The sequence below is a fragment of the Neocloeon triangulifer genome, unplaced genomic scaffold, assembly GCF_031216515.1.
Source record: "Neocloeon triangulifer isolate White Clay Creek 2 clone unplaced genomic scaffold, ASM3121651v1 ptg000002l, whole genome shotgun sequence".
NCBI lineage: Eukaryota > Metazoa > Arthropoda > Insecta > Ephemeroptera > Baetidae > Neocloeon > Neocloeon triangulifer.
The window spans coordinates 1,362,642-1,387,158 of record NW_026775545.1 but is presented as its reverse complement, the minus strand read 5'-3'; the positions used below and the strand labels follow the sequence as shown (position 1 = coordinate 1,387,158).

At 35.2% G+C, this 24,517-nt stretch overlaps 2 protein-coding genes across 5 annotated transcripts in view; both read right to left on the bottom strand.

The window, feature by feature from the left end:
- Positions 1 to 24,517, bottom strand: part of LOC132204577 (tyramine receptor 1-like) — a 62,398-nt gene that overhangs the window by 5,010 nt on the left and 32,871 nt on the right. For 2 of the 4 annotated variants that reach the window (XM_059633179.1, XM_059633205.1), the window contains exons 2-5: positions 4,082 to 4,235; positions 2,852 to 2,996; positions 1,522 to 1,750; positions 280 to 510 (exon numbers count right to left, since the gene is read on the bottom strand). In XM_059633179.1, the coding sequence (XP_059489162.1) occupies positions 280 to 510; positions 1,522 to 1,750; positions 2,852 to 2,996; positions 4,082 to 4,231 (755 nt within the window). In that variant the 5' untranslated portion in view covers positions 4,232 to 4,235. Of the gene's footprint in view, positions 1 to 279; positions 511 to 1,521; positions 1,751 to 2,851; positions 2,997 to 4,081; positions 4,236 to 6,075; positions 6,167 to 24,517 lie in introns of those variants that run through there. The other 2 variants (XM_059633187.1, XM_059633196.1) reach the window with 2 other exon arrangements.
- Positions 15,176 to 16,290, bottom strand: LOC132205007 (endocuticle structural glycoprotein ABD-4-like). The gene is made up of 3 exons (XM_059633813.1): positions 16,212 to 16,290; positions 16,025 to 16,152; positions 15,176 to 15,585 (listed from the first exon to the last, which is right to left on the bottom strand). Exons 1-3 carry the CDS (start codon positions 16,260 to 16,262, stop codon positions 15,312 to 15,314), a joined length of 453 nt encoding a protein of 150 aa, XP_059489796.1. The 5' UTR covers positions 16,263 to 16,290; the 3' UTR covers positions 15,176 to 15,311.

Genomic DNA, 24,517 nt, shown 5'->3' with positions numbered 1-24,517 from the left:
AATAAAAAGAATATTGATCACATTCAAGAAAATGTTAAAACTTTCATATGTTGAAAGCGAGACGAAATTTGCTGTCGGCAGATTTTGGTTTCAAGACCATTAATTTTGAATGAGAAAAGTGTCAAGTTAAATTTTAACTCGGAAACTTTGTATGCCAACGCGCAACGTCACTTAAAATAAACAAAAGGTGTGTTTCGGAGGAGAGTGGCGAAGAGCAAAAAACGGAGTGACTTTAGCTGTTGGCTGACGTTTTTTTCTCTTTTTTTTTGTGTGTCTCACCCGCGGTGTTCGTGGTTGTCGGACGACGAGGGCGCGCGCTCGACGGGAATCTCGGTGCGCGCGGCCGCGGCCAAAGGGTCGAGGCGTCGCGCGATCACGCACGAGATACGTGCGTAGACATACAACATGACGACCAGCGGCAGGAAAAATGAACCCATCGCCGAGAAGACGACGTAGCCCACGTTGCGGTTGTAGCGACACGTTTTGTTCTCGTGACGCCCGTGCTCGTACCTGCAAAAAATTCAAAAAATTGCCCTTTTTAGTGTGTTTTTTTCCTAAACTGCGCATTTATGTCTCTCCTAAAATATAAAAAAGTCGAGAAAAAAAGGCGAAAGGGAAGAAGGAAAATTACATGTCAGACTGCGAAAGCGATTTAATAAATAATGAAGGCTTGTTGCTCACTTAATAATGACCATGAATAAGGTTCATATCTGAAATTTAATATATTCAGAGTGATTCAGAGGCTATTTTGGTCTTTCCTTTTTCATCTATGTTAATAAGGTGGAAACTTTCCTTGTTCTCTTGCTAGTTTCCAAAAAAAAAAAAATGTATCAAAACGATTCAATTTAACTTGAAATAATATCACCACAGAAGAGGTATAAAGATAAGTCAGACGTTATTAATTAAAATAAAAAAATCATTCATCCATATTTTTGCTAAAAAATAGTAGAAAGGAAGAGTTAAAACTGATCTAAATATTGCTTGCACATTTTTTTTTTTTTTTTTTTTTATTGTTAAAATAAGTTATATTGAGAAATTTTTGTCCACCTTTGTTAAATTCATCTTTTTTTAAACTGATAGAATTACAAAGAAATGATAACATAAACAAAAAAGCACTTTGAAAAAAAAAATAGCTAGTAAAATTAACACGGATTATCAACATTTTGCCTAATCAAACTCACTAGCACTAAATTGAAGATATTTTCTGATCATATTTCCATTTTTCAGTTGATAAATTATAATGAAAGAATATATTTTTGATTCGCATAAAAAAAAAACACATTTGCATATACAACAAAAGCAAAATATAATACTGAGAAGTGCGACGAGGCAACTTTGTTATTACAAGAGCGTGTCTAGACGTTGGAGGAGAAGAGTTTCTCTGAAATTAAATTAAAGGAACAAAGTGAAATTTTTCTCTGCCTACACTTCTGCAGAAAATTGAAAGGAGACGTCTGCGTATAAATTTTTTCATATATTTATAGAAAAAAAATGAGATGCAAATGAAGTGAAATAACGCACCAGCCGAAGATGGGTGGGCACGTGATGGCGGCAGCTGCGAGCCACACGGCCAGAATCATGGCGAGGGCGAGTCTCTTGGAGCGGCGGCGCCTGCTGTAAATTAGGGGCTGCGTCACCGCCAGGTACCTGTCGATCGAGATGGCGCCGAGTGAGAGGATCGACGCCGTGCACAGCAGGACGTCCAGGGACACCCAGATGTCACACAAGACCCAGCCCAGCTCCCAAGAACCTGCAACACGCATTTTGTTTTTCGATCTCGGCGCGGCACCAGGCAAAAAGCTTTTATCCTTTATCACATTTATTGCGCGCTCGAGTGGGTTTTCTGGAAAAGCAGTGGAAAAACTTTGCGCTTGAATGCATTTTGAATATTTCATCTCTTTCCCCGAAATGAGGTAAATCGAATCCAGTGGAAATGTCACAAGAGACGCATCACTGGAAAGATGAGCCGAAAAAATATGAGGCACGCATCCTTAATCTCACATTTTTTGCATGTTGTGCGAGATTCACCGAAAAAATTGAAAATGAAAGACTGTTTCGTGAATCAAAAATTAAAAAAATCTGGTGTTTTAAAGTGCAAAATAAATTTTACATGAATATGTTTTTTTTATATAATTTTGCTGATTTATTGTATTTTTCTTGTACATGAAAAAGGGTCACAGAGAGTGACCGAAACTGGTAGAGCCTTTTTGTTTTTGTATGAAAAACAAAATTTCTTTTTGGAAAAAATTCCGTTTGACTTCAACTTTAATTAATATTTTTCTTTTTTTTTATCAAAGCATCAAATTTTCGAAACAAATCAAAATTAAAGCTAACTCTTGCTTTATATTTGGTCACAGAACACTGGCTGAGCAAATTTAATTTTTTTATGCTTCAACCCCCCTACATGAAACTATCAATGAGTGTACTGACATTGAGATGAATTTAAATCCAAAATTATATTTAATAATTCTTCCTCGACTTTCAGATGTTTCATTAATTCATTCAATATTTCAACAAGCGAAGAACTTGCATATAAATTTTAAACCCAATTTATTATTTTATTTTTTTAATTAAACAAAATCACACGCGTATATTTCCGACAATGAGTGTATTGATGAAAAAAAAATTAATGAACTCGCGCAGGACAAACAGTTTTCATTGAAGCGAGAGAAAAGAAATTGAAACAACAAGTACTTGACTTGTCTATTGCGAAACTTTGGCTTGCGCAGCGCAAAAAACAAAACTCATTAGACGCTCTCTTCGTCCGCACTTGGTCTCGCAAACGCAACGTCTTCACTTCTTTCTCTGCGCCAAAAAGTGAAGGAAAAAACTGTGTGTTATTTGTACTGACCCATGACCTGGTAGGCGATGGCCGGCGGCATCACAAACAGACCCACGAGCCAGTCGGCCACGGCCAAGGACATGACGAAGCAGTTGGTCACCGTCCTCAGCCGGCGGGTGGTCAGCACAGCTGCGATTACCAGGGTGTTGCCCACCTAAAATCAATTGACCGTTATTTGCACCAAGGCCGTGTCAATTGACACAGCCATCGACACTTCTGTCGAGAGGGAGGAAACTCATTATGAGAAAGAGAGCTATTTTGGTATAGACAGATCCTTGATCGGTCAATAGTTCTTGGGGCTTCTGTTGTGTGCGCTCAAACCTTGGCCAAGGGATCAAGGTCTTAATAAAATTAATGTAAATAGCAAAATTGAAATAAAGGATTGCCTACAATTTGTGGGTAAAAATTTTTTTAATAAAAATTCGGAACATTGAAAACTAAATTTTCTTGTTCAAAATTAACTAGCCCATATTTTCTTTAAAATATTTAAACAGAAAAAAAATTTTGCTGCTATCACATTTTTTTTTTTTTTTATTTTAATTTTTATTTAATTAAATTATTTAAATTATATGGAGAAGCCAAAAATATGAGTTAATTATCATAAGCATGTATAATAAAATGAATTAGGACAAAGAGAAGACGGAGGAAATTATGAACTTTATAATCAGCTTTGAATCGATTCATTCAATTAAAAATCAATTTTGAAAACCTCATATTTTTGAAACCACTTTTGGAATACATTACTTTTTGACAATGAACATTATTACGTTCAAAATTGTATATTTATTATCATTGAAAGAATTTCTCAATTAAAGCTGATTCAAGTGAATTGAACCTCAAATTTTTATTAATTCGTCTTATCCCGATTATAGAATGTGTGATAATTAAATTAACAAGTTAATAAAAGAAAAAAAGCACTTTTATTTTTGTATCTATTTTAGCCATTTTGGGCAAACTTCCATCACGCAATTGTTATGAATCATGAAATATGAGAGGTGCACGTGAAAAATGTCTCCGGGGAAATTAACACAAACGTAGACGAGTTTTTTCGCACAACACGGAACAATTACTACAAAAAACCCCTTTCATCGCGCATCCCCACAAAAAGGCTAGGAATAAATTTCTTTCTCCTTTTCCTTTGTACTTTTTTTAGGAAGAAATTGAAATTTGACACTTCCCAGAAATGTATAAAAAAAATTGTGATTATTTTCGCCCTCCAGCCTCCCCTAACTTATTCACCATGGTTACTGCAATGACGATGCTAAGGGTCGTCACAAGGATCACGTTGTTCCAGGTGAACGAACTCCGATGCACCTCCTCTTCGGACGGCCCGACCACGCTGCTGTTCCAGTCCTCTGTGAGGTTTGGCGAGCTCAGGTTTGACTCCATCTTTCTGAAACCATAGAAAAAATAGTAAAATTTCACCTCCTTGCAATAAAAAAAATTTGGGTCTCTCAGGCCCATCAATCACGTATGTCAATCACAGTGCTATTTTTATGACTTATGCAAAAAAAATTGAAAAAAAAGTCGTTGAAATTGATTTCCAATCGATACGCATGTCTGCATCCCGCGGCGTAAATTGAAGGCATATCCGCGAGCCGCGGGCTGTTTGCATTGGAAATCAACCTTGTGATATCGGATCCAACCACAACACCTTTGACTCCGACGTGTTCTCACGACAACATAATTAATTAACTTCCTCGCATTAATGCTGCTGAATCTTTGATAATTGGATTGCGTATCTCTCTCCGCTATCAATACCACCGAAACCCCATAATTTGATTTGTGGCGCATGTAGGCGTGAATTCTGCTTCTGGATTGCTTATCAATTAGTATTTTTTAAACAGATCTTACCGGTGTGGCATAAAATGTAGAAAAAATATTAAATTGCAAAACTTTTTTTATGCATATTTAATTTCTGCCTTGTTTGTTCTTTTCTATTGGAGAATCTAGATAAACTTTATTCTCACAATTTGCAGATTTCTATTGATTTTATTACCATTCATATTAGATGTCAAAATAATAACTTAATTACAACGTAAATGAAGACAAGTCCACAAGTGTTCTATATTAATTAAATAACTTATTTTAAAAATAATAACACATTATTAAAAAAATTAAATAAAAATTATAAATTAGTCACAATTAAAAAAAAAATAATAATTGTATTGTAAATTAAATAAATGTAGTGAAATAAAAAAAATACATAATAACATTAATTTGTATTAAGCTTTTACACTTTTTACTTATTAATAGGTTAAAAATTTTATCATGTGCGTCTCAATCCTTTTCTGCGCCATACGCATCATTCACGTTTACGCGAAACGCCGTAAGTCGGTAGCTGAAGACGCCATTCGCTCGCATTAGCGATCCTTCAAGGCATGCACATATATTTCCATTTAAATTGTCAGAGTCTCGTCCACACTTCTTGCTGCGAAGAATGTGTGCCGCAGCAAAAGCGAGTCTTTCTTTCTTTTTGCTGCAGACAAAATGACGTATGTGTGTGTTTGCACGGATCGGCCCAAAACCGCGATCAGCCTGAGGCTGGCACGACCCATAATTAAAACAACGCTGTCTGCTTAGCGTTCCGATGTGTGACGGCGTATTATCATAGCGTGGGATATTTATTAACCTGTCAACGCTGCTCTCCTCATGCGACCCATTTATGCCGCAAAACTGACGCCCTTTCTGCTGCGCAAAATTGATGATGTCAGTTTTAATGCAAATATAATGCACTGATTGATGCATAACAATGAGCATAAAAATCGATAATTAATCTCGAATATGTTATTACAAAGAGACATTGTTGGATGTGTCTATTTTCATTGCTGAAGTAATTTGCGGTCGAAAATCGTTAATTTTTTTCTAGCGAATTTTTAGTATGATTTCAATTTGCAGGTTTTAATTCAATCATTGTTTTAGTTCCAAATTTTTATTGACGTTTGCTTCGGAAAATTTAATTTAATTTAATTTAGATTTTTTTAAAGTTGTATTGAACTTCAAATCAAAGTCATTTTTAGAGTTGATATGGTTTTTTTTAATACAGAAATTATTTCATGTTGTGCATTTCAATTGTATTTTTAATTTCCATGAAATAATTTAAATAAAAAAATTAAAATTACAATTTCAAAATTATAATTGTTCACCTCCACTTAAAGTTTTACCCCATCAGTTTTCAATTTGTGATTAGTAAATACATCCTAGCAATGGCTGATTATTTAAATATAATTTACCTTAAAACTTCAATTTTTTATAACACAAGCTGACAATCAGACATGCTGTTGTGTTTCCTTTGGGTTAAAGACTGTTGAATGTTAGAGAAATTCCCACAGCATCAAAGAGACGAGTTTGGATTATTTAAATTGATACAGTTTTGTGCCAGTCCATGGGAGTTTCGTCGGTTTTGCAGATGTTCCGGTCGATAAGGCGGTTGTGGTCGCGGTTTTCAAGTGCGCTGCAAATTGCATCATAATAGCAGCGCCGGAAAAGCAACTGACGGTGCTTCCAAAATGACCACAAACACAAGCCTCAATGAGGAGGAAAGGAATGTGTGAAAATGCAAAACGACTAATGAAACCCACACAGAGAAATTCAAAGAGACCCAATTCAAACGAGGCAAAACCAAGTAATTACTATTTAAGACTTCAATACCTACTTAAAATTATATTGATTTAAAAAAAAAATTCTTTTAAAACCTTTTTTTAATAAATCAATTTTATTTTACTTAAAATTAAGTAAACTTCATGTTGTCAATGTTTGATTGGAAATCTTGATATTGTATTCATTCAGCGTGTTTTAATTAAATAAACCAGATGTACAAACAAACAGTGAACAGTGCGAATTTCTCATAACAATAAGGAAAAGTTCTCAGAATTCAGGCAGTACCGTATTTCGCACCCAAATTTTAACACAGGCAAATTGTTGTTTACCTCATGAGCAAATATTTGATTCATTTAGCAAACACAATGAAGACGGGCGAGCTGTGGAGTTCAGAAAGGGCTGATTGCGAAAAGGTCTCGTCTGCATGCGTCTGCAAATAGCTGTTTTGCGAGCGCAAATACGCGTTCTATTTGCCCGAACATGCGTGCATAATACCCTGCTGATTTTTTTTTCTTCAAATATAACAGAGCTGCAGATTTAATGAAAAAAATTCGGCCGTAAACACTCGGAAATAATTGTGTGCGCCGAGAAAAATGTAGGCCACGGACGTTTCTTAACGAGGAAAAATTCCATTCAACCGGCTGCGCTTTTTCCACGTCTAGTTTCTTTTTAATATCGTGATAAAAGGACGGGGTGTGTTGAATTAAACAAGACAGAAATAAATTTTTCCAACCCAGCCTTGGGTGGAAAATAGCTGGGCCTCTTTATGTTTATACATGCGTAGGCGGCAAGAATTTGCACTCATGGGAGGTTTTCGTACGTCATTCCGCGACAAGGTGCGCGTCTACAGAGTTTTCCACCATCAAATTTCAAACGACAGGGAGAAAATTTTGTATAAAATTTATTAAAAGATTTAAAAAAATCAGCATTAAGTTATATATCCTCTTGATTTGATTTGACAAATACGCAAAATAACTAAAATTAATAAGAAAAAATTTAATTATAAAAATGTGGCATGTTCTTTTTACCTGTAACTTATATCATTTAATTATCCTGCATAGTTTCAATTGTTAATCAGTAGAAGATTTAAAAAAAATATAGTATGAAAGTAATTATCTTGGTCAGCTATAATTAATAACGTATATTTTGTTTTCAGAGTATACTGCGCCTTTTGTAAACATTTCGTATAAAATATTTTTTTAAACTTCTGTTTGGTTCTAATTTCCAAACACTCTCTAAAAAATCATGTTACAATTCTTTTTTGCTCATTTTTTTCTATTACATAAATAAAAAATCTTTCATGGGGGATAAAGTTTCTGCAACAATTATTGAAGTCATTAAATTTAAATTTTGTTCCGAGCTGGAAATATAATCATGGGGGATTAAATTGCCAGTGAAAAAATTGTGTGCTTTTTGGTATCGCGTGCCATGTGAGGGAGGATAACTCTATACACCTGTCTCTGTTGTGTATAATAAAGGCCTCGTGTTCATTGTGTATCAATTTGCGTTGAATTTTTCACATTCTTGTTGCGCGCCTCCTCGCGCTAATTCACCCCTGGATGAGAAAGTCGATTCGCTCATCGGCTCCTTTTTCACCCTCGGCGAAATTTGTATAAAATAATATTCCTGCAGCATTTTGAAGAGGCAGCCAGCATAATCATAATCTTGCAGGCTTGGATAAACAAGAATTTTCTGCCTCGTCTCACTGCAATATCAGACAAAGACATCATTGTATTGAGGCCCACGCAGGCGTGTTGCAAAAAAGGTAAATTTCTTTTTGGTATAAATGCATTGGAGCAAGTAGGCAGCATGCATGACATGAAAATTTTTGCTTTACGAGTCTGCAGAAATTGTAAAAGAGCAGCCTAATGGGTCAAAGTGGGTCTAAAAATGCTACTTTTTTCAATATCGTGGATGATTCTTCAATTTGCTCGTAAAGGTCAAACGACTAAACTAATTATTGTGATCTTGCATTTATTTTATTTATAAATTTATAATAAACCATAGAAATAAAATTAATCAAGTCTCGAAAATCAAGCTTTTACAGGTTTTTATATTTTTATTTCTTAATATACTCGCCCATTGTAATCAACGTGATACTTGAAACAAAAATATAATTATCTTTACATAATTATCAATATTTTTTCTTGGCATTTATTAAAAGTAATTATTTCCTCGTTTCATTTAAATTAGATTAATTAATTAATTTATGCAAAATTCTCTTTCCTTGTTTTTTTTTTCATGGACATCATTAGCTCTAATTTTGTGGGCTGGGGACAGGTGTGCATTCCATACCAAAACCATCTTTTGTCTCTCCCCCATTATCGTTCAAATTTATGTTAACCATAAATTACAACAACCCACCCTCTTAATGAGCTCCTCGGAAACAAGAAAATTCACCTCTTGGAGATGGAAAATCATTAAAATTTGGCTCTTTGGCAAAGAAAAATAAAAAAAACTCACGCGTCCATATCGGCTATCGCTGAACGCAACACATTTCAAGAGCACCCCTAGCCCTATGTTGGATTTAGGAAATTGCCAGTGATAAATCCGGTGGGGCAAACTTTTTGTGCGGAGAGTCGACGACCTGGCATTGCATTCTAATTCAAAGTTTGCCTGCCCTCTTTATTGCGCACCGCCTGAATTTATGATTTTAATCCTCATCGTTTGGACTTTTTTTTTCATCCGGCGAGGATTTTTTTTTGCACAGTATAGAGGGATGCACACACGACGAGCCGTCCAATAAAAAGAGACGCGAATCGTATAAGCCCCACATTAGCATAATCGACTTTTATCTGTCACAGGCAAGCTCCAGAGGAAAGGAACACGACAGAGTCGCAAAATTCGCTTCAAAGTGGTGAGAAGATGGGGATTATAGATTATAACGCCGAAAAAAGTTTTTTTTGCAATATAAAAAGTATTAATAAAACTTTTTGGCGAAAACCTCTTTAATCCCCTATAAAGGACGGAGGCAAATATGTAATAAATATTGGTAGGCTGGTTAAAAATCTCCTCTTGAAAATAATTATGCTACTTTTTAGGCTTTAATACAAAATGTCCAAGATAAGGTTTTACAAAAACATACATTTTGCATTTATCTTTTTTTCACACATTCTTTATTGCCCAATTAAAAATTTATAAAATTAAATTCTTGTTGTACAACTTAAGGCGCGGAATTCAAATAGAATTTTTAAAGTTTAATTGTTTTGACATGCAGTAGATTTGATTTAAAAGAAACTAAATTTGCAAAAATGATTTACGACCGTAAATTTTGCAAAACGTCCTTAATAAATCATAATTATAAGTTTTCTTTGTGCCTGTGACAGTTTATTTGCATTTAAAAAAGGGTATTATTTTTGGAAAACAGCGGTTCACTGGCCACTTTTGAACACATTAATCATACACAATACTCGTTTATTTTTTAAATAATATAATTAATGTCTGCAAAAAAAAGAAGTTGCCCTGAACTTTTACGACTTGTTTCAAACTTCGGCGATAGAAAAATTCGCTTGCGTGAATTATAGTTGAGAATCTTTCTCCTCCACATAATCACCGTTCCGATTAAAATTTGTGTTGGGCGCTTTTTTACAACGTCACAAGACTGCAAGTTTTTATCCTCGGATTACAAGTTGCGAAATTGCTTTTTCGCGCGCGCACCCTCGCGACATTCGCAGAGCGCACTCGAAATTATTAATATTTTCCGGCAGACCCGCAGTGATAAAACTGGAAAATCGATTGCGAAGCACGCAAGTCCATATTGGCGTGAAATCCGCCCCGCACCAATTCCCCAGGGATGAAATTATAAGCGTATGCGTGCGTGCGATGCGTTTGCAAATAAAGTTTGCGCACCTCATGAATATATAAAAAAGTGCGAGCCAAGTTTTCATTTGCAAACATCGCGAAAAATCACACCTTCCCAGTCATGTATCTGCCACTTGCAAATTGGGGTAATATTTTTTTATATGTGTTGGAGGGAGGCGGAAATGCAAACAATTCATGGCTTACCACACTTTATACGAAAAGAGATTATTTCAAAAGTGAATTTTTGTTTCCGACATCGTCAAATACGAGTTTAAAGATGAAGTTTAAAATGGATCAGATGTAGGTTCACTGTCACTACTGCATTCAAAAGTTTAGAGGAACCATGGGAGTTTCTACTCTTCGAGATTTATGATAAATATTTTTTGAGCTATTTAAAATTTCATTGAGTGAAAGTTCCCAAGTGGAAACTTCCTAGTGACTTCAAGTATTGTCCAAACTGGAAGGCAGGTGGCGCTGTCGAATCTGCGTGAAGGCACCTCTTCACCGTGGAAAAAAATGTATATATTTGGGGAGTTCCAAATAAAAACAACTTAAATTTGTTTTTAAGTATGAATATGCAAAGGGAAAAAAACATTATTTTCAAAAATAAAACATAATTTGTTTTAATTATTTCATACTATCTATCAAAACTTGGTTCAAATCTGGTTTAGATCTGGTTCAAAACTGGTGTAGAACTGATGCCAGAACAGCTGATCCGGTTCTGCACTAGTTACGTACTAATTTTGAACCAGGTCTGAACTAATTCCAAATTTTAAAAAACTTTTTTAAGGAAAAAATTTTAAAAAAATTAAAAATTTATTTCTATATATTCATGAAAACAAAACATAAATGAAAATGGCACCATTCTGTATGACAGAAATTGACCCTTGGTTCAAATCATGTTTAGATCTGGTTCAAAACTGGTGTAGAACTGATGCCAGAACAGCTGAACCGGTTCTGCACTAGTTACGTATTATTTTTGAACCGGGTCTGAACTAATTCCAAATTTTAAAAATCTTTTTTAAGGAAAAAATTTTAAAAAAATTAAAAATTTTATTTCTATATATTCATGAAAACGAAACATAAATGAAAATGGCACCATTCTGTATGACAGAAATTGACCCTTGGTTCAAATCTGGTTTAGATCTGGTTCAAAACTGGTGTAGAACTGATGCCATAACAGCTGATCCGGTTCTGCACTAATTACGTACTAATTTTGAACCAGGTCTGAACTAATTCCAAATTTTAAAAAACTTTTTTAAGGAAAAAATTTTAAAAAAATTAAAAATTTATTTCTATATATTCATGAAAACGAAACATAAATGAAAATGGCACCATTCTGTATGACAGAAATTGACCCTTGGTTCAAATCTGGTTTAGATCTGGTTCAAAACTGGTGTAGAACTGATGCCATAACAGCTGAACCGGTTCTGCACTAGTTACGTACTATTTTTGAACCATTTTTTCAATTGAATTATATTTATGTATTTATTTGACGATTTTGAGCGTCTCATATCAGCAGAGAAAATTGTCGGATAGATTAGAATGTGTGAGTCTAGAATTGAGGTTTAAACTTTACAGAAAAACAAAACAAATGACACTGTATATATTTAAAAAAAATATTATTATCAATAAATATGATGAATATCATTCGCAATATATTTAAAAATTTCTATTATACCTGATAAGATTCTCTTTTCAGACAAATTGTAGCGACCCGCATCTTTCGTGTTTTCTCATAATTTATTTGCACTGCTATGTTTACGAGCGCGCGCACCTTTCATTCGCACGCACGCAAAATCGCAAACCGCAAATTGAAACTTATGCGCAACAAATGCACGAACGTGCCAGGCGATGTGGGAAAATGAGTGTCGTAAAACATTAATCAGGGCCAGATGTTCAAGGGTTGGCAGATTTATAACGCGCGCGAGATCAAGATGTTTTAGTAATGACAAAATGTTCATCATTTATGGAGGAGACGCACTTTCCGCCCCCGCCTCAAGCTGTTCTGCAAAATGAGAAAAACTCCTTGATTGTAATTTTTATCCGTCTCTCAAGAGACGGAGGAGGAGCAAAAATTCCCTTAAGAAATAAAATTATTATTTATTTTTGGTCCGTCTCGTTTTTATTCCCTTGGGGTGGCAAAAGCGATCGATTTGTGTGAAGACACCTCTCACCGCCAGCTGCAGATTTTTTTAATCTTGCAGACGCTTTCCAGTTTTTTTCCGCCCGCTGCGTTTTCTTTTGCTTCTCTGTTTGCTCCAAATATTGTCAGAGATTTTCATTCTCCCTTGCTGAGAAACGTATCTCGGTGTGCTCATTTCACAAGGGAGACTCGCTGCTCTTTTCTTGTGCAAATCTGCGCCACACCTGCTGGTATTGAGCGACCTTGGAGTGCACCGCGGGTCGCGACTTTCGGTGCTCAAGCGCATTGTGTGCACTTGCAATTTGGCCGACAGTCCCAACACGGTGCAGCTCCCTTTGGCTAAACGTGACCTGGATGCAAATTAATTAATTGCTCGCCCACTACTAAAAGGTAAAAACAGAACAATGGAGGACTCTTCTAGCAAGCTTTTTCATTTTATTTTCAAGTTAAACAAACGCATGTTTAAACTAAGTATTTGGTATTCATTTGATAACAAAATTAGCTTAAATTATTTTACTTCGAAAGTATAATTTAAATGCTAACGTTGCATTATGAATATGATCATCAAAAATTACTTACAAAAATATCTCTGTTTTGTAAAAATAAAGAACAAATTATTTATGCTAATTTTTCTTTACTTTAAAATAAATTTATAACCCCCAGTAAAAAAAATCTTTTTAAATTTACTTCAACCTACTCAGTCGAAAAATGCAAAAATCTTCTTAGAGTGAATTGAGCTGATGTTTGAACAACGCTGCCTTCTTAAATCTCGAAAAACCAATGAAGTTTTTTTCTTAAACTAGAAACAGTTCCTTATTTATCACAGAATTTTAAATATTCAACAGTAAAGACACTTTTCAACTTCATAATGAGCGGGTTTTGATCAGATATTTTGAACCAACTAGGTTGAATTTTAGACTTTTAGATTGTATTTGAGGTAATTATTCAATGCAAAATGAATCTATAATAGCAAACTTTATACATACATGTAAAATTTATAAAAATTTCAAAAATTCAAAATTATTTATGAAATTTGTCAAAAAAAAAATAATAATAATAATTTAACAGAAATATATGTTTGCTTATTGTATTATACAAATATACACCAAATCATTTAAGTTAAATTCAGCCAATGAAAATTATATACTGATCTTTTCAACAAAATTTAGATAAAAATATAAGTATGATATTAATTTAATGATATAATTCGTAAAAACAAAATCCCTTTACATTATTCAACAAACACTTTTGGTGCTCAGGACATTAGCTATTATGATTGCTATCACTGCCTGCCCGTTCTCTTTACCCTTTGATTAGTGATAGCAAAATGCACGTTTGTGTTTTGTCGTCGGTCGTCGTCACTCGGCACATGCATTTGCAAACACACAGCGAGAGAGCCTTCCTTCGACCGTAATTAGAAACTCGGCTGATGATTATCAGCCCTAAACAATCTCGGCACATCTCACATACAAACAAGTGAATGCGCGCGGATTGAATCAAACTGCTTTCGTGCTGCTGGTTCTGCATCTGATCAGATAAGCGCCCGAGCTAATTCGAGAACACCGCGCTGTGTTAGTAAATGATAGAAATTATCCGAGCGCGTTTGCACTTGCATGACTGCGTAATGTGCGATGTGTGCGAATAATTACTTGTTCTATATGTTAAATCATGTTGGCATAATTTTTGAAAATAATTTTGAAATAAATAATATTGTCGAACGCAAACGTTTTGCTATTGACGTGACTTTTTTCTTCTAGGACATTCTTCTAACATGGAATGTTCCCAGCAGGAAAAATTTTTTAATTAAACACACCAATTATTTAGAAAGGAAAAATTGCGCCTCAAATAAGATTTGGCGGTAGCTATGAGCAAAACCACTACAAACCATTCTATAAGAGTTTAGGCGAAAATTTTAAGGAAAAATGCGGGAGGCAAATTCGGGTGGACGCTCATTATCCGATCAGCTCGTTTTGCTTCGTCTTTCATGGATTTGCTTAACAGAGAAAAACATAATACACAGTTTACATTATTTGATATTATTAATAGATTCAATTAATTAACATTTATTCTTTAAAATAAATTAATTGAATCGATGGAGAAATAAAAAAATAATAATATCAGAGAAATTCTGAGGCAAGTGTTACTGGAAAGAATTAAATATCTTGTCCCAGAGAAAGGAAAGCATTTAATGATTTTAAAATGGTAGGAAGCAAAGGATCTTAAGTAGTTGATTTAGTTAAAATTAAATTTAATAATAAAATTAAAAGTTTCAAGTATGTTTATACATAATTTAATGTTCGCATTAAATTTTTTTCAAACTCACAAATAAAATTGTAATTTAATCAAACAACAATGCAATGCATAAATATAATGTTCACCAAGTCCCGGGAAAAATTTACTTGAAGGTAAGTGTAATTGAACAAAAGACATTTTTGCGCAAGGAAGAACTACAATGTGAATATTAACCTCGAGAGGATTCGCACGCGTGCGAGTGGCATTTTGAATAAAAACGGCGCGGTCAAGGTTGGTTGTACGCAGGCTGACCAAGAGACAGACAGACAGAAAGAATGAAAGTGAGCTTCAAGTTTGACCGCAGGCGTGTGACGCACGCGGCTAATGTGATGATGAACTTGCCAGATTACATTATGTGTGCGCGGCACCTTTCCGTGACATTTAAGAGAAAGAAAGGCAGATTCTCACAATCAGTCGATAGAGAATAAGACTTTTAAGGATGCTTTAAAGACCAGCCGGTTTATTAGCCGAAAGGAAAGGTTGTGCGAGAATAAGACGAGTTTGCTTTTAGGGTTCGACTGATTTACAGGTTTTTATTGCTTTGCTTATAAAATTAGCAAGGATTTTTACATATTATGTACATTATTTGTGCATGGATGGGTGATGATCAATTTTTACATAATTATTTTTTTACTTCTTCTGCACCTGAGGGGGAAGGGTGGCGAGGTAGTCGAGGGCACGCTGGATGGCGGCGGGGATGGGGGGAGGGGTGGGAAGGTGGTTGCCAGTGGGCCTGAATCCGTTTTCGTCAGCCACGTAGTTGACGGTGATCACCTGGCCATCAGGGGCAGTGTACGAGTATTGACCTTCGGCGACCTGCGCGTTCTGGTTCTCGGGGTCAGTGCTCTGGATGGGCTTGTTGTAGCCGTTCTCGCTGGCGGAGATGCCGTTGGCCGTTTCATAACTGCCAAAAAAAAAATTGTACACGTCATTCAAATAAATTTAAAGGTTTGAAGATAAAACTAATTTAATTTTAGGTTAAAATAATTTCAATTAATTTTTTTTAACTTTCGTTGCTTGCAAATAATGAAGGTGTCTTATCTGTTTAAAAGAAATGTTGAGGCCAATTTATCTTTTAATAATTTAAAGTTATTTTATCAACATTAAGCTGAGAAATTATTTGAAGATATTTTATTATTCATTTAAAAACCATTTATAAAGAACTTTTTAAAAATCAATATCAAGATTTATCAGGGCTATCTTAAGATGTCTCACTAAAATTATAAACATAATAATAAGGGCAGCATAATAGAATACATTTTGCATGAAAGAAGATTAGCTCTGCAAAGGCATAAGCCAAACTTTCTATGAATAAAAAACTAAATTTTGTGAGGTTTAATTACCCAAATTGGTAAGAGCCGTCGAAGTTGACTCCCTCGTTGTCGTATTTGAGGATGGCGGCGGGCGCATCGGCGCTCTTCTGTTGGGGGCGGGCGGAGGCGGCCGCCAAAAGGGCAAGGCAGATAGCGAACTGAAAAAGGAAAAGTGGAAAAGTCAGACGAAGCCGCTGTGGAGCGAGCGAGCACCTACCTTGTACATCTTTGAGTATTGAGAATGAGTGTCCTGCCTCTGGATCCCCATGAGCGGTTTATATACTGCTAGAGGAGCATCTTCCACCCCACTTTTTTTTCATGCTGATCATCTTGAATTGGCGCTTTTTAGTTAGAATATATTAATTTAATGCTCTCGCTTGCTGGAATAGAGAGATGCGATTCACCTTTCATTTAAGAATTTCTCAACGGTCAACGCAATTTGCCATCAGGCCGCTCGCTACGAGCGAGACAGACGGTTTACAAGGTTGCCTTAACGTGTTTGCTAAAATCAACCTGTGTGTTTCATCACTCTTCATTTATTGCATGGCGTTCCAATCTAAATAAATTATAAATATTTTGTTGTGTAAAAAAACGTACTTTCGTTTTCTTCTTTGGAATTTGCATTTTATTTCCACTCATAATTTTCGGCCGCCAAATTCATAAGGGTGGGAAATAAAATTTCTTAAAAAAAGCAAAGTTTTTTAAACAGGTAAAAAAGTTTCTACGTCAAAATTTTAAGTTTTTATCAGGAATGTAATACTCTCAAAATTTAAACAAAATTATTCAGAATCAAGTTAGTTCTGTATATTTAAAACTTGGCATAAAAGTTGATATTTTGGCATTGTTTTCCGCTCAATTAAATTATCAGGAAATACACAGTCGCTTCAAAAACTATATAAAATTTTTGTGTAATATATAATCCTCTGCCTATTTTATTTTTAAACAATTTCCTTTACGCATGTTAATAAATAAAAAAGATGTTTATTTAACATTTAGACCAATTTGCAATTTGCGGTTATTGTATAGAATAATAATTGCAGTTGTCCATGTCTGATCGCATAGGTGCAACGCAATCATAAAAAATATAACAAAAAATTAAATTACCGCGATGATTGCCGCTGGCCTGTTTGAGTGCGCGTAACCTCTTTGCCGCGCGACTTTTAAGGGATCGCAATTATAATTTTTTTCTGTATAGAGATTCTGCAAGGTGACACAGGCAGAGATTGACCGACTCAACTAAATTCAGTTTATGAACAAACAAGGCTCCTTTTTCATTCATTCATGACATAAACTACTCCATGATTCATTCTAATGCGACACCAATGCATATGAGAGATGCCTTTCTAATTGAAAAAAAGGTAACCATTGCAAAAGTTAAAAACACCTTGGCATAATGTAAAGAAGTAATACTTTGCCCTTGTCGGGACAAATTTATTCCCGTCAAGAATGGTAAATTGCTCGCATATTTGCAATTATTATTAATTGTAAGCAACATAAATATAGTTTAATATATTTTTTCCTTAAAAGAGCAAGTACCAAAAAATATTTTCAATTAAGCTTGGATAAATTAATCAACACGTGTGGCATTCATAATTAAATTAAGCACTTCAGTGGCTTCCATTTACGGCGGAAAAACTTCAATACACGTCTTTGTTTCATTCAATTTTAACGTTGCCTGGCCATTTTCGTGTTTAAATTTTATCCTGTTTCTCCTGGTTTATTTTATGTTCGAATAAAAATATCGCAAATAGGCATTGTTTGCTCAGAAAATAAGCCGCATTTGACCCTTTGGGTTCAATAAAAAAAAAAACGCAGGCGTCGCAGGCACACAATTTTACAATTTTCCGCGTCGAAGCGTTGGTACATCTAGCGGAAAAGTGCCTCAAAAAGCTGAGGAAAAAACCAGTGATCGATGAAATGCGCAAAACAAAATGAAATTCGCGGATAGCATTCATCACCGTAAAACCAAAAATATGGGCATAAAATCATCAAAATGTAAAAATCGCATAAGAAGTTTGCCGATAAATTTATTCCCCTCCAAGCAAAATCAGCAGAAAAGTTTGATACAAAAGCAGGTCGATTTCCTTTCACATTAAAATGCAACAACAGGTTAGTGATAAATGACCGGCTGACTCAGGGAATACCAAACCTCGTTTATTCTCATTCCGCGACTGAATTTCGCCGCTTCAACCCGCCCGTCGGTGTCATTTCCGCTTGCGAAAAGTTACAATAATGAAAAAACTTTTGATGTGCAAATTCCGTTTCGGATTCCTTTTGAATTTATGCGCGTGAGACGAAGAATTTCGTCTGCCTGATAATGAAATATCCGTTTCCGAATGGTCCCCATGAGTTGGGCAAACTTTGTTCAAAACAAGCAAAGCGCCCAGATGCTACTTTTGAATATAAATGTCGCCCCAGGCAGGCTGTTTTACTTTATTTGAACCCAAGCGAGACTCGATATGCCATATTTTTGTCTGTACTTTTGAGGTAATTTTGGTGGGCGTTCGAAGGGTCGCCACACGCGCAATAGTATTAGTATTGCCAGTCAGACGTTCCCCTTATTTTTATTGCAGTAAAATGGTAGGAAAATTCGTTTAAAGATTTTTAATTGTGGTAGATTTAAAAACACTTACTCCAGAATTTTCTTTTTTTTTACAAACAGTATTCATAGGAATTTCTTCTCAATGACACTTTGAATAAATTGAAGACCTAAAAAGATAATTCAGCGTATGAACAAATGCTATTTATTTTATATTTTATGATATCTATCAATTGCAAGTATATGCTATAATCTATAATTTATTCCAAAAGAAAATACCAGATGGCAAACATCTAAAAGAAAAATTATTTTAGTCTAAAAAGAAATATATAATTTGTTTTAATAATAATAATTTTTCATTACACAGTATTTATTAATTTTTCATAAGAAATTGAAAATTATATTTTATTTACTCTAAATTTTATTTTAAACTAACATTAAACAATAATTATTATTTGTTGAATTTAATTTAAAATTTCAATGAAGCTTATTTTAGCCGTTTTTTTTTTTTAAAACCAGAGATTATAATTAAAAAATTTCATTATCTCAAAAGAATTCCACTTTGACCAAGGAAAAATTCGAGTCCATCAAATCGTGACCAATTCATGGTAGCACGCAATCACTTTCCAATGACGCTTCAGCCTTAGCCACACGCTTTGTAATTAAGTTTCAGGTGACGCCTCTTTTTGTACCAAAAGGGTTCCAAAACGAAGCAGAAGCTCGGTTTTGCTGTCCGACAGCTTCAAAGGATTCGCCCTCGTAAATAAGACCCTTTCCCTCCCTACTGACTGATTCGCAGAGGAACTCAATCAAATTACTGATTCATCCCTGCAAAGAGAGACTGCTTGCTCGGCACTGCTCCACTTATAAACGCGCTGATCCTCTCGATTCCCCAGAGGATTTCCTATTGAAAGACAAATTTCCAGAAAACCTCAACACTAAATAATTCTCAAAAGGCATTTTCGATCCTGTAAACAGGTGTTTCCAACTCTCCACACCGCAGGAATAAGTTATGAAGCAAAACTCCAGTCAGTGCGGCTTGCCTTGCTTTAGAAATGAATATTTTTTTCATTATTCCTTTTGCAGAAAATTACAGTGTGCATCTTTTGATCGGATCGGAGAAAATTGCAAAGGCAACGTCCTTGAGTGCAGGAGAGAATCTGGTCGTGAGAAGAAGAGAAAAAATAATATATTGCGCATAATGTATGTATTACTCTGACTTATACTTATGTCGGAAAAGTAGGTGACGACGTCGGCAAACTGTGACAGAAATAAGCTCTCCATAAAACGCGAAACGCGTCTCTAGTGCGAATATAGAGTCGTCAAGTCACCATTGTGAATTATTAGCGGTGTGTTGAGAAAAAAAAATCAAAATGTGCAATATTTGTTTTTCCTCTTATAATTTGAGAACGCTAAGGAAAAATTATAGTATTTATTTTGTGACATAATAATTTATTTTTATTTGTTTGAAAAAGGAAGTTTTATCGTAATATCAGACCACTGCACTGCCCGCAAATATGAAATGGAATGTCAAATAGTCCGCGATTATAGTCCAAGTTGGCCTCAAAATTAAAGCGCTTCACTGCATGCGTTCAACAAAAGCGGCGCAATTTGGCCCAGCATCAGTTTGCGGTCTGTGAAGTTGCACGCGCTAACATCGGACCACATTTATTACGACTAACACTGTTCCCATGACTTTTGCGCGGCCCACGTTCACATGTGGAATTTACGAAACGACCCAATTCAATTTAAACTCCAATGAAAAAAAAGTTTATATATGCTTTACGAAATACGTGAAGCATTAACAATTCTCTGCTCACGCTGTCTTTCTCAAAAGCTTTGATATAAATTCAATAAAAGCAGATTCCGAACGAATCAACTTTTCTCATTACATTCATTCATTAAATAAATTCCTCCAGCGCGGAATGATGATTAAAAAATTTATGCGCATTATGGAATAAATTGCAACTTGTGTGGAAATTTCCAATCGATCATGTGCAAATTAATTCAACTTATCGGAAAATAAATTTTCCTCTCGGCCGACGAACTAATTGTGAGCAGATGCTCTGCAGACCAAGTTGCGAGTCATCATTTTAAGCCCGACAAAAGTTAAGAGAAACTTGCAAGCAACGGAAACTTTGCTTTCGCCAGACACGCTTATGCGGTTGGAAAAAAAATTGCAGAGCGCGATCGCCATCGGCCTGTCAATTTTGCGAGGAAAGGAAACTTATCCAATAATCTTCCCTTGTTTGTGGAGAGTGCGGCTTGGATCTGTGTGAATTGGAGGGCTGTCCTACTTTCCTCCAATTTTCAAGGGTAGATGATCTTGAGAGGTTATTAGAGGCACACTTTGCGTCAAAACCCCTCAATTCTCAATTCTATTAAGCGCGGCTACTCCGTTTTATCAGCAGCCCGTCGGCCCTCAAATAAATCTATTTGAAAGAAAGATTTTTTTTGCTAAGATTCCATCCATGGCCAAATCCATTTAATTTGCCAAGCATCGCAGCAAATAAATTCAGAGAATGTAAATATCGAGATTTTTCCTCAATAAATAATAAAAAAAAAATTAAATTAAAATACGCTGAATATCGTGACTGAAACCTGAAGATTAGGTATAAATTTACTAAAAAAAATCAAGGAACAGAAATTTCGATTTGTTTTCAGTAATATTTAAATTTTCTTTTTAAAGATTATCTTGAATATTGATACAATATAATTATTTTCATGTCATTACCGTATCTTCTGCAAATGCAGCAAATGAAAACTTTCAGATCTTCCTTTTTAAATAAATAACTCTAAAATCTCGAAAGTGCCATTCTATTTGCGATTCGCTTTTAATTCCCAAGTGTGCCTGCGCAGTTCTTCATAGCTTAACGGTTAACTGCACTTTTCGCTTTGTAGCACGGAGTGCACTTCTGGTAAAGCGAACATTTGTTGAAATAAGCTACTCGGCGAATGCAATTACTGCGGATAAAATGGAAGCGCAATCTGATTAGGTGCCGGCAGAAGTCGCTCGCAAACGGACATTTAATTAATAATGGGAGAAAATTCGCTCACGCGCGCAGTGTTCGTTCTGATGATGCTTTAATGAATCTAGCGAAAAGTGCATCCTCATCAGCCACGGATCGATTCAAGCAAGGCCAGCTGAAATGCGAGTTGGTACGGGACGAACCATCAATACAAGTCACAGCTAAGGCAAGATTAATTATTGCACGGCCTAGGTGTTTTGTGTGTCCGCCTGATGGATAAGAGAGGATTATGTTGACACTTGTAATAAATTCCAACTTTACTTGCAGAGAATAATGGAATCGATCAAATTTGGCATTCAGATTGGAATTTTCGGAAGTGGGACATTTTCCTTGTGTGCGGTTTGTGGGCTTTTCAAAGTAACACCATTGGACAGATGGCGTAAAAAATCAGGAATCGTCCCTTTTGCTAAAGCGAATATACGTCAAACAGGGAATATATGAATTATTCATCGCTTTGCATCGTTGATCCTCCTCGAGGCGCAAAACAAAATTCTCTCCAAAGCACAGACTCGGTTGTCATCACTGTAATCCTTGTATACAGAGCTTACTTTCTTCATTTCCGAATCAAAACATGCATGTGATAGGAAATTCTAAAGTCTGATGTAGACAACCAGTATGTATTATTCGCACTACTGGAGTAAATCGAAGCATGGTTGATGGTTGAACTTAATTCATTGATTGATCTTGAAAAAATTGGCACTATTGGAAATTAAAATGAAAACGTTATATATTCGTTTAATATACATTATATTGCGAGCCCAAAGAACACTTCTTGTTAAACAACAAAGCACTTTGCAAACTTTTCGAAGTGGAAGTTTTCGTTAGAAATTAATGACCCTGTGGGATCATAAGCAGCACTTACAAAACTATAACGCTCTGGAGTATTTTTTTAGGAGGAGAAGCGATCGATATTGTTTTTCTTTCATAAGGGAGTTTGCTTTTTGATTAATGGGTGCTGGAAAATAAACTTCAAAAGCGTAATCATAATCAGCAACGTAAAAAACAACCTATCCTAAATTTAAAAACACAATCAGGTTGGAAAAATATTGTCACCAGGCAGTATAATATAAGTGATGGATTATTTTGTTTCTATCAATTCTAAATTAAATTGAAGCCCTGAAAAAAATTTTCTTCGGGTAATTCAAATACCACGTCAAATTCTACGTTTTTGAAAATTCATCTTAAAAAATGAAATTTAAACTAAAACCTTACTTTTAAAAAATCTATTCATTTTAGAGTATCAAAAGTTTTCATCATATTTTCACCAATTGCGTAGAAAAATTTTAATGCGCCCATTTCACAACGAAATCTCCTACATTCTTTGCTTTCATTTATTACATTGATAAATATACATTCAAATGAAGGCATCGTTTTGATTAAATTATAAACTTATTGATTTTCACAAAGTTGTTATTTGTGCTGTGTGCAAATAAACAACATAAACTAATTGTGAAGCACCGACGCGAAACGCAGACATGATTTATCGCACAAGTCAAAGCAAACAACACAGCGGCAAAATAACGTTCGCCAATTAGAAAAAAAATCAACCGGCGCAACGTTCTAAACAAATGAGCTCAATTTGCAAGTTAATATTTATATTGAAAAAAAATCCTCATTGTTCACTTTTCCGACGGCCTTTTGCAGCGCAAGGTTGTGCGCTCTGTGGTGATTTTCCGAGCGGAAGCAGGTCTGCAAAATTGATTCAGCCATTCAAAGGGGCAGCGGAAATAAAACCGCGCGCTTTGTGCGCTCGCGGGATGTGTGTGTATTCATTTGAGAGTAAAAAAGAGTGAAAGCACAGCACTAATCAAATTTCGACTGATCAATCAATCAATCTGGAATCAATTCATCCGGCGGGGAAAAAGTCTTTCTTTGATTTCGTTTCCTGTACGTGAGACCGTCGCGAAAGAAAAGCTCAAGGACCCTGCTCTCGTTTTCTGCAGAATCTGCCCTTCGCCAACAAGGAGGATGCTTTTGTTATCAACTCGGTTCAGTCTTGAGAGCTCGCAAACTTTCAGCCTTGTTCGCAACGGAGTAAATTTTGCCGGCGCATTCCTCCTTTAATGAGATTTTAATTATTCTCCCTTTTCTATAAAAAAAGTAAATGTCCATCCCCGACAACCCCTGCTTGTAGCTTTAATTTTTATTTCCAGTTTGTAGCAAACTGCAGATGCAGACCGTTGAAATTACACAAGGGAATTCATGTTGAAGCGATGAATGGAAACCGCTTTTGCCGCAATGAGACCAAGATCTACATGCGGGCTTGAAAGTTTTAGAATAATAAAAAGTAATTCCAACAGCCATCTTGGGATTTCATTAATTATTAAAATACAAATGAAAATATAGTTTTAAGGTGCTAAATGAAAAATATTAATTTACATTTTAAGGAAAATAATAATAAGGACAAACTGTATTTATCGTTCATAATTATTATATATGATAAACCCATGTATTTTCAAAGTTTTGTGTTAGGTGAAGAGGAAGGCTTTTATAGATATAATTTTATTAAAGCTCCTGCTCCAACTTTTCAAAAATAAGCCCTCGATTAATTAAAATTCACAAATTGGAAGTGAAAAGTGGAAAGTGAAGTTTGAATTAATTATATGCTTATTTAAACTTTTTAATCAGAACACAGAGGGTGAAAATATTTTGAGTGGCGTTATAAAATCTCACTCAGGAGAAAATATCTAAATAAATTAAACATCCAAATTTATTTCCGAATCTGCATTTTTAATTTTTTTAGAAATTTGGGTAGAAAATTTTTTTTCTTTAAGCCCTGGACCGAAATCACAGAAATCTCATTGCAGAATTCAAAATAATTTTGTGGAAAATGATAAACGTAACGTTAAAGTAAAGTTCCTTTTGATGTGCCACTTCTATAACAGCATGTTTTATACCCCGGCGTGTGCAACACGTCAGGCAATAAGGAACCACTGGCATGTGCAGAAACAAACT

Coding starts and splice junctions, on each gene's coding strand:
- LOC132205007 (XM_059633813.1), bottom strand. CDS start 16,262: ATGGGGATCCAGAGGCAGGACACTCATTCTCAATACTCAAAGATGTAC. Junction 16,153..16,211: donor AATACTCAAAGATGTACAAG/GTAGGTGCTCGC, acceptor TTCCTTTTTCAG/TTCGCTATCTGCCTTGCCCT. Junction 15,586..16,024: donor GACGGCTCTTACCAATTTGG/GTAATTAAACCT, acceptor TTTTTTTGGCAG/TTATGAAACGGCCAACGGCA.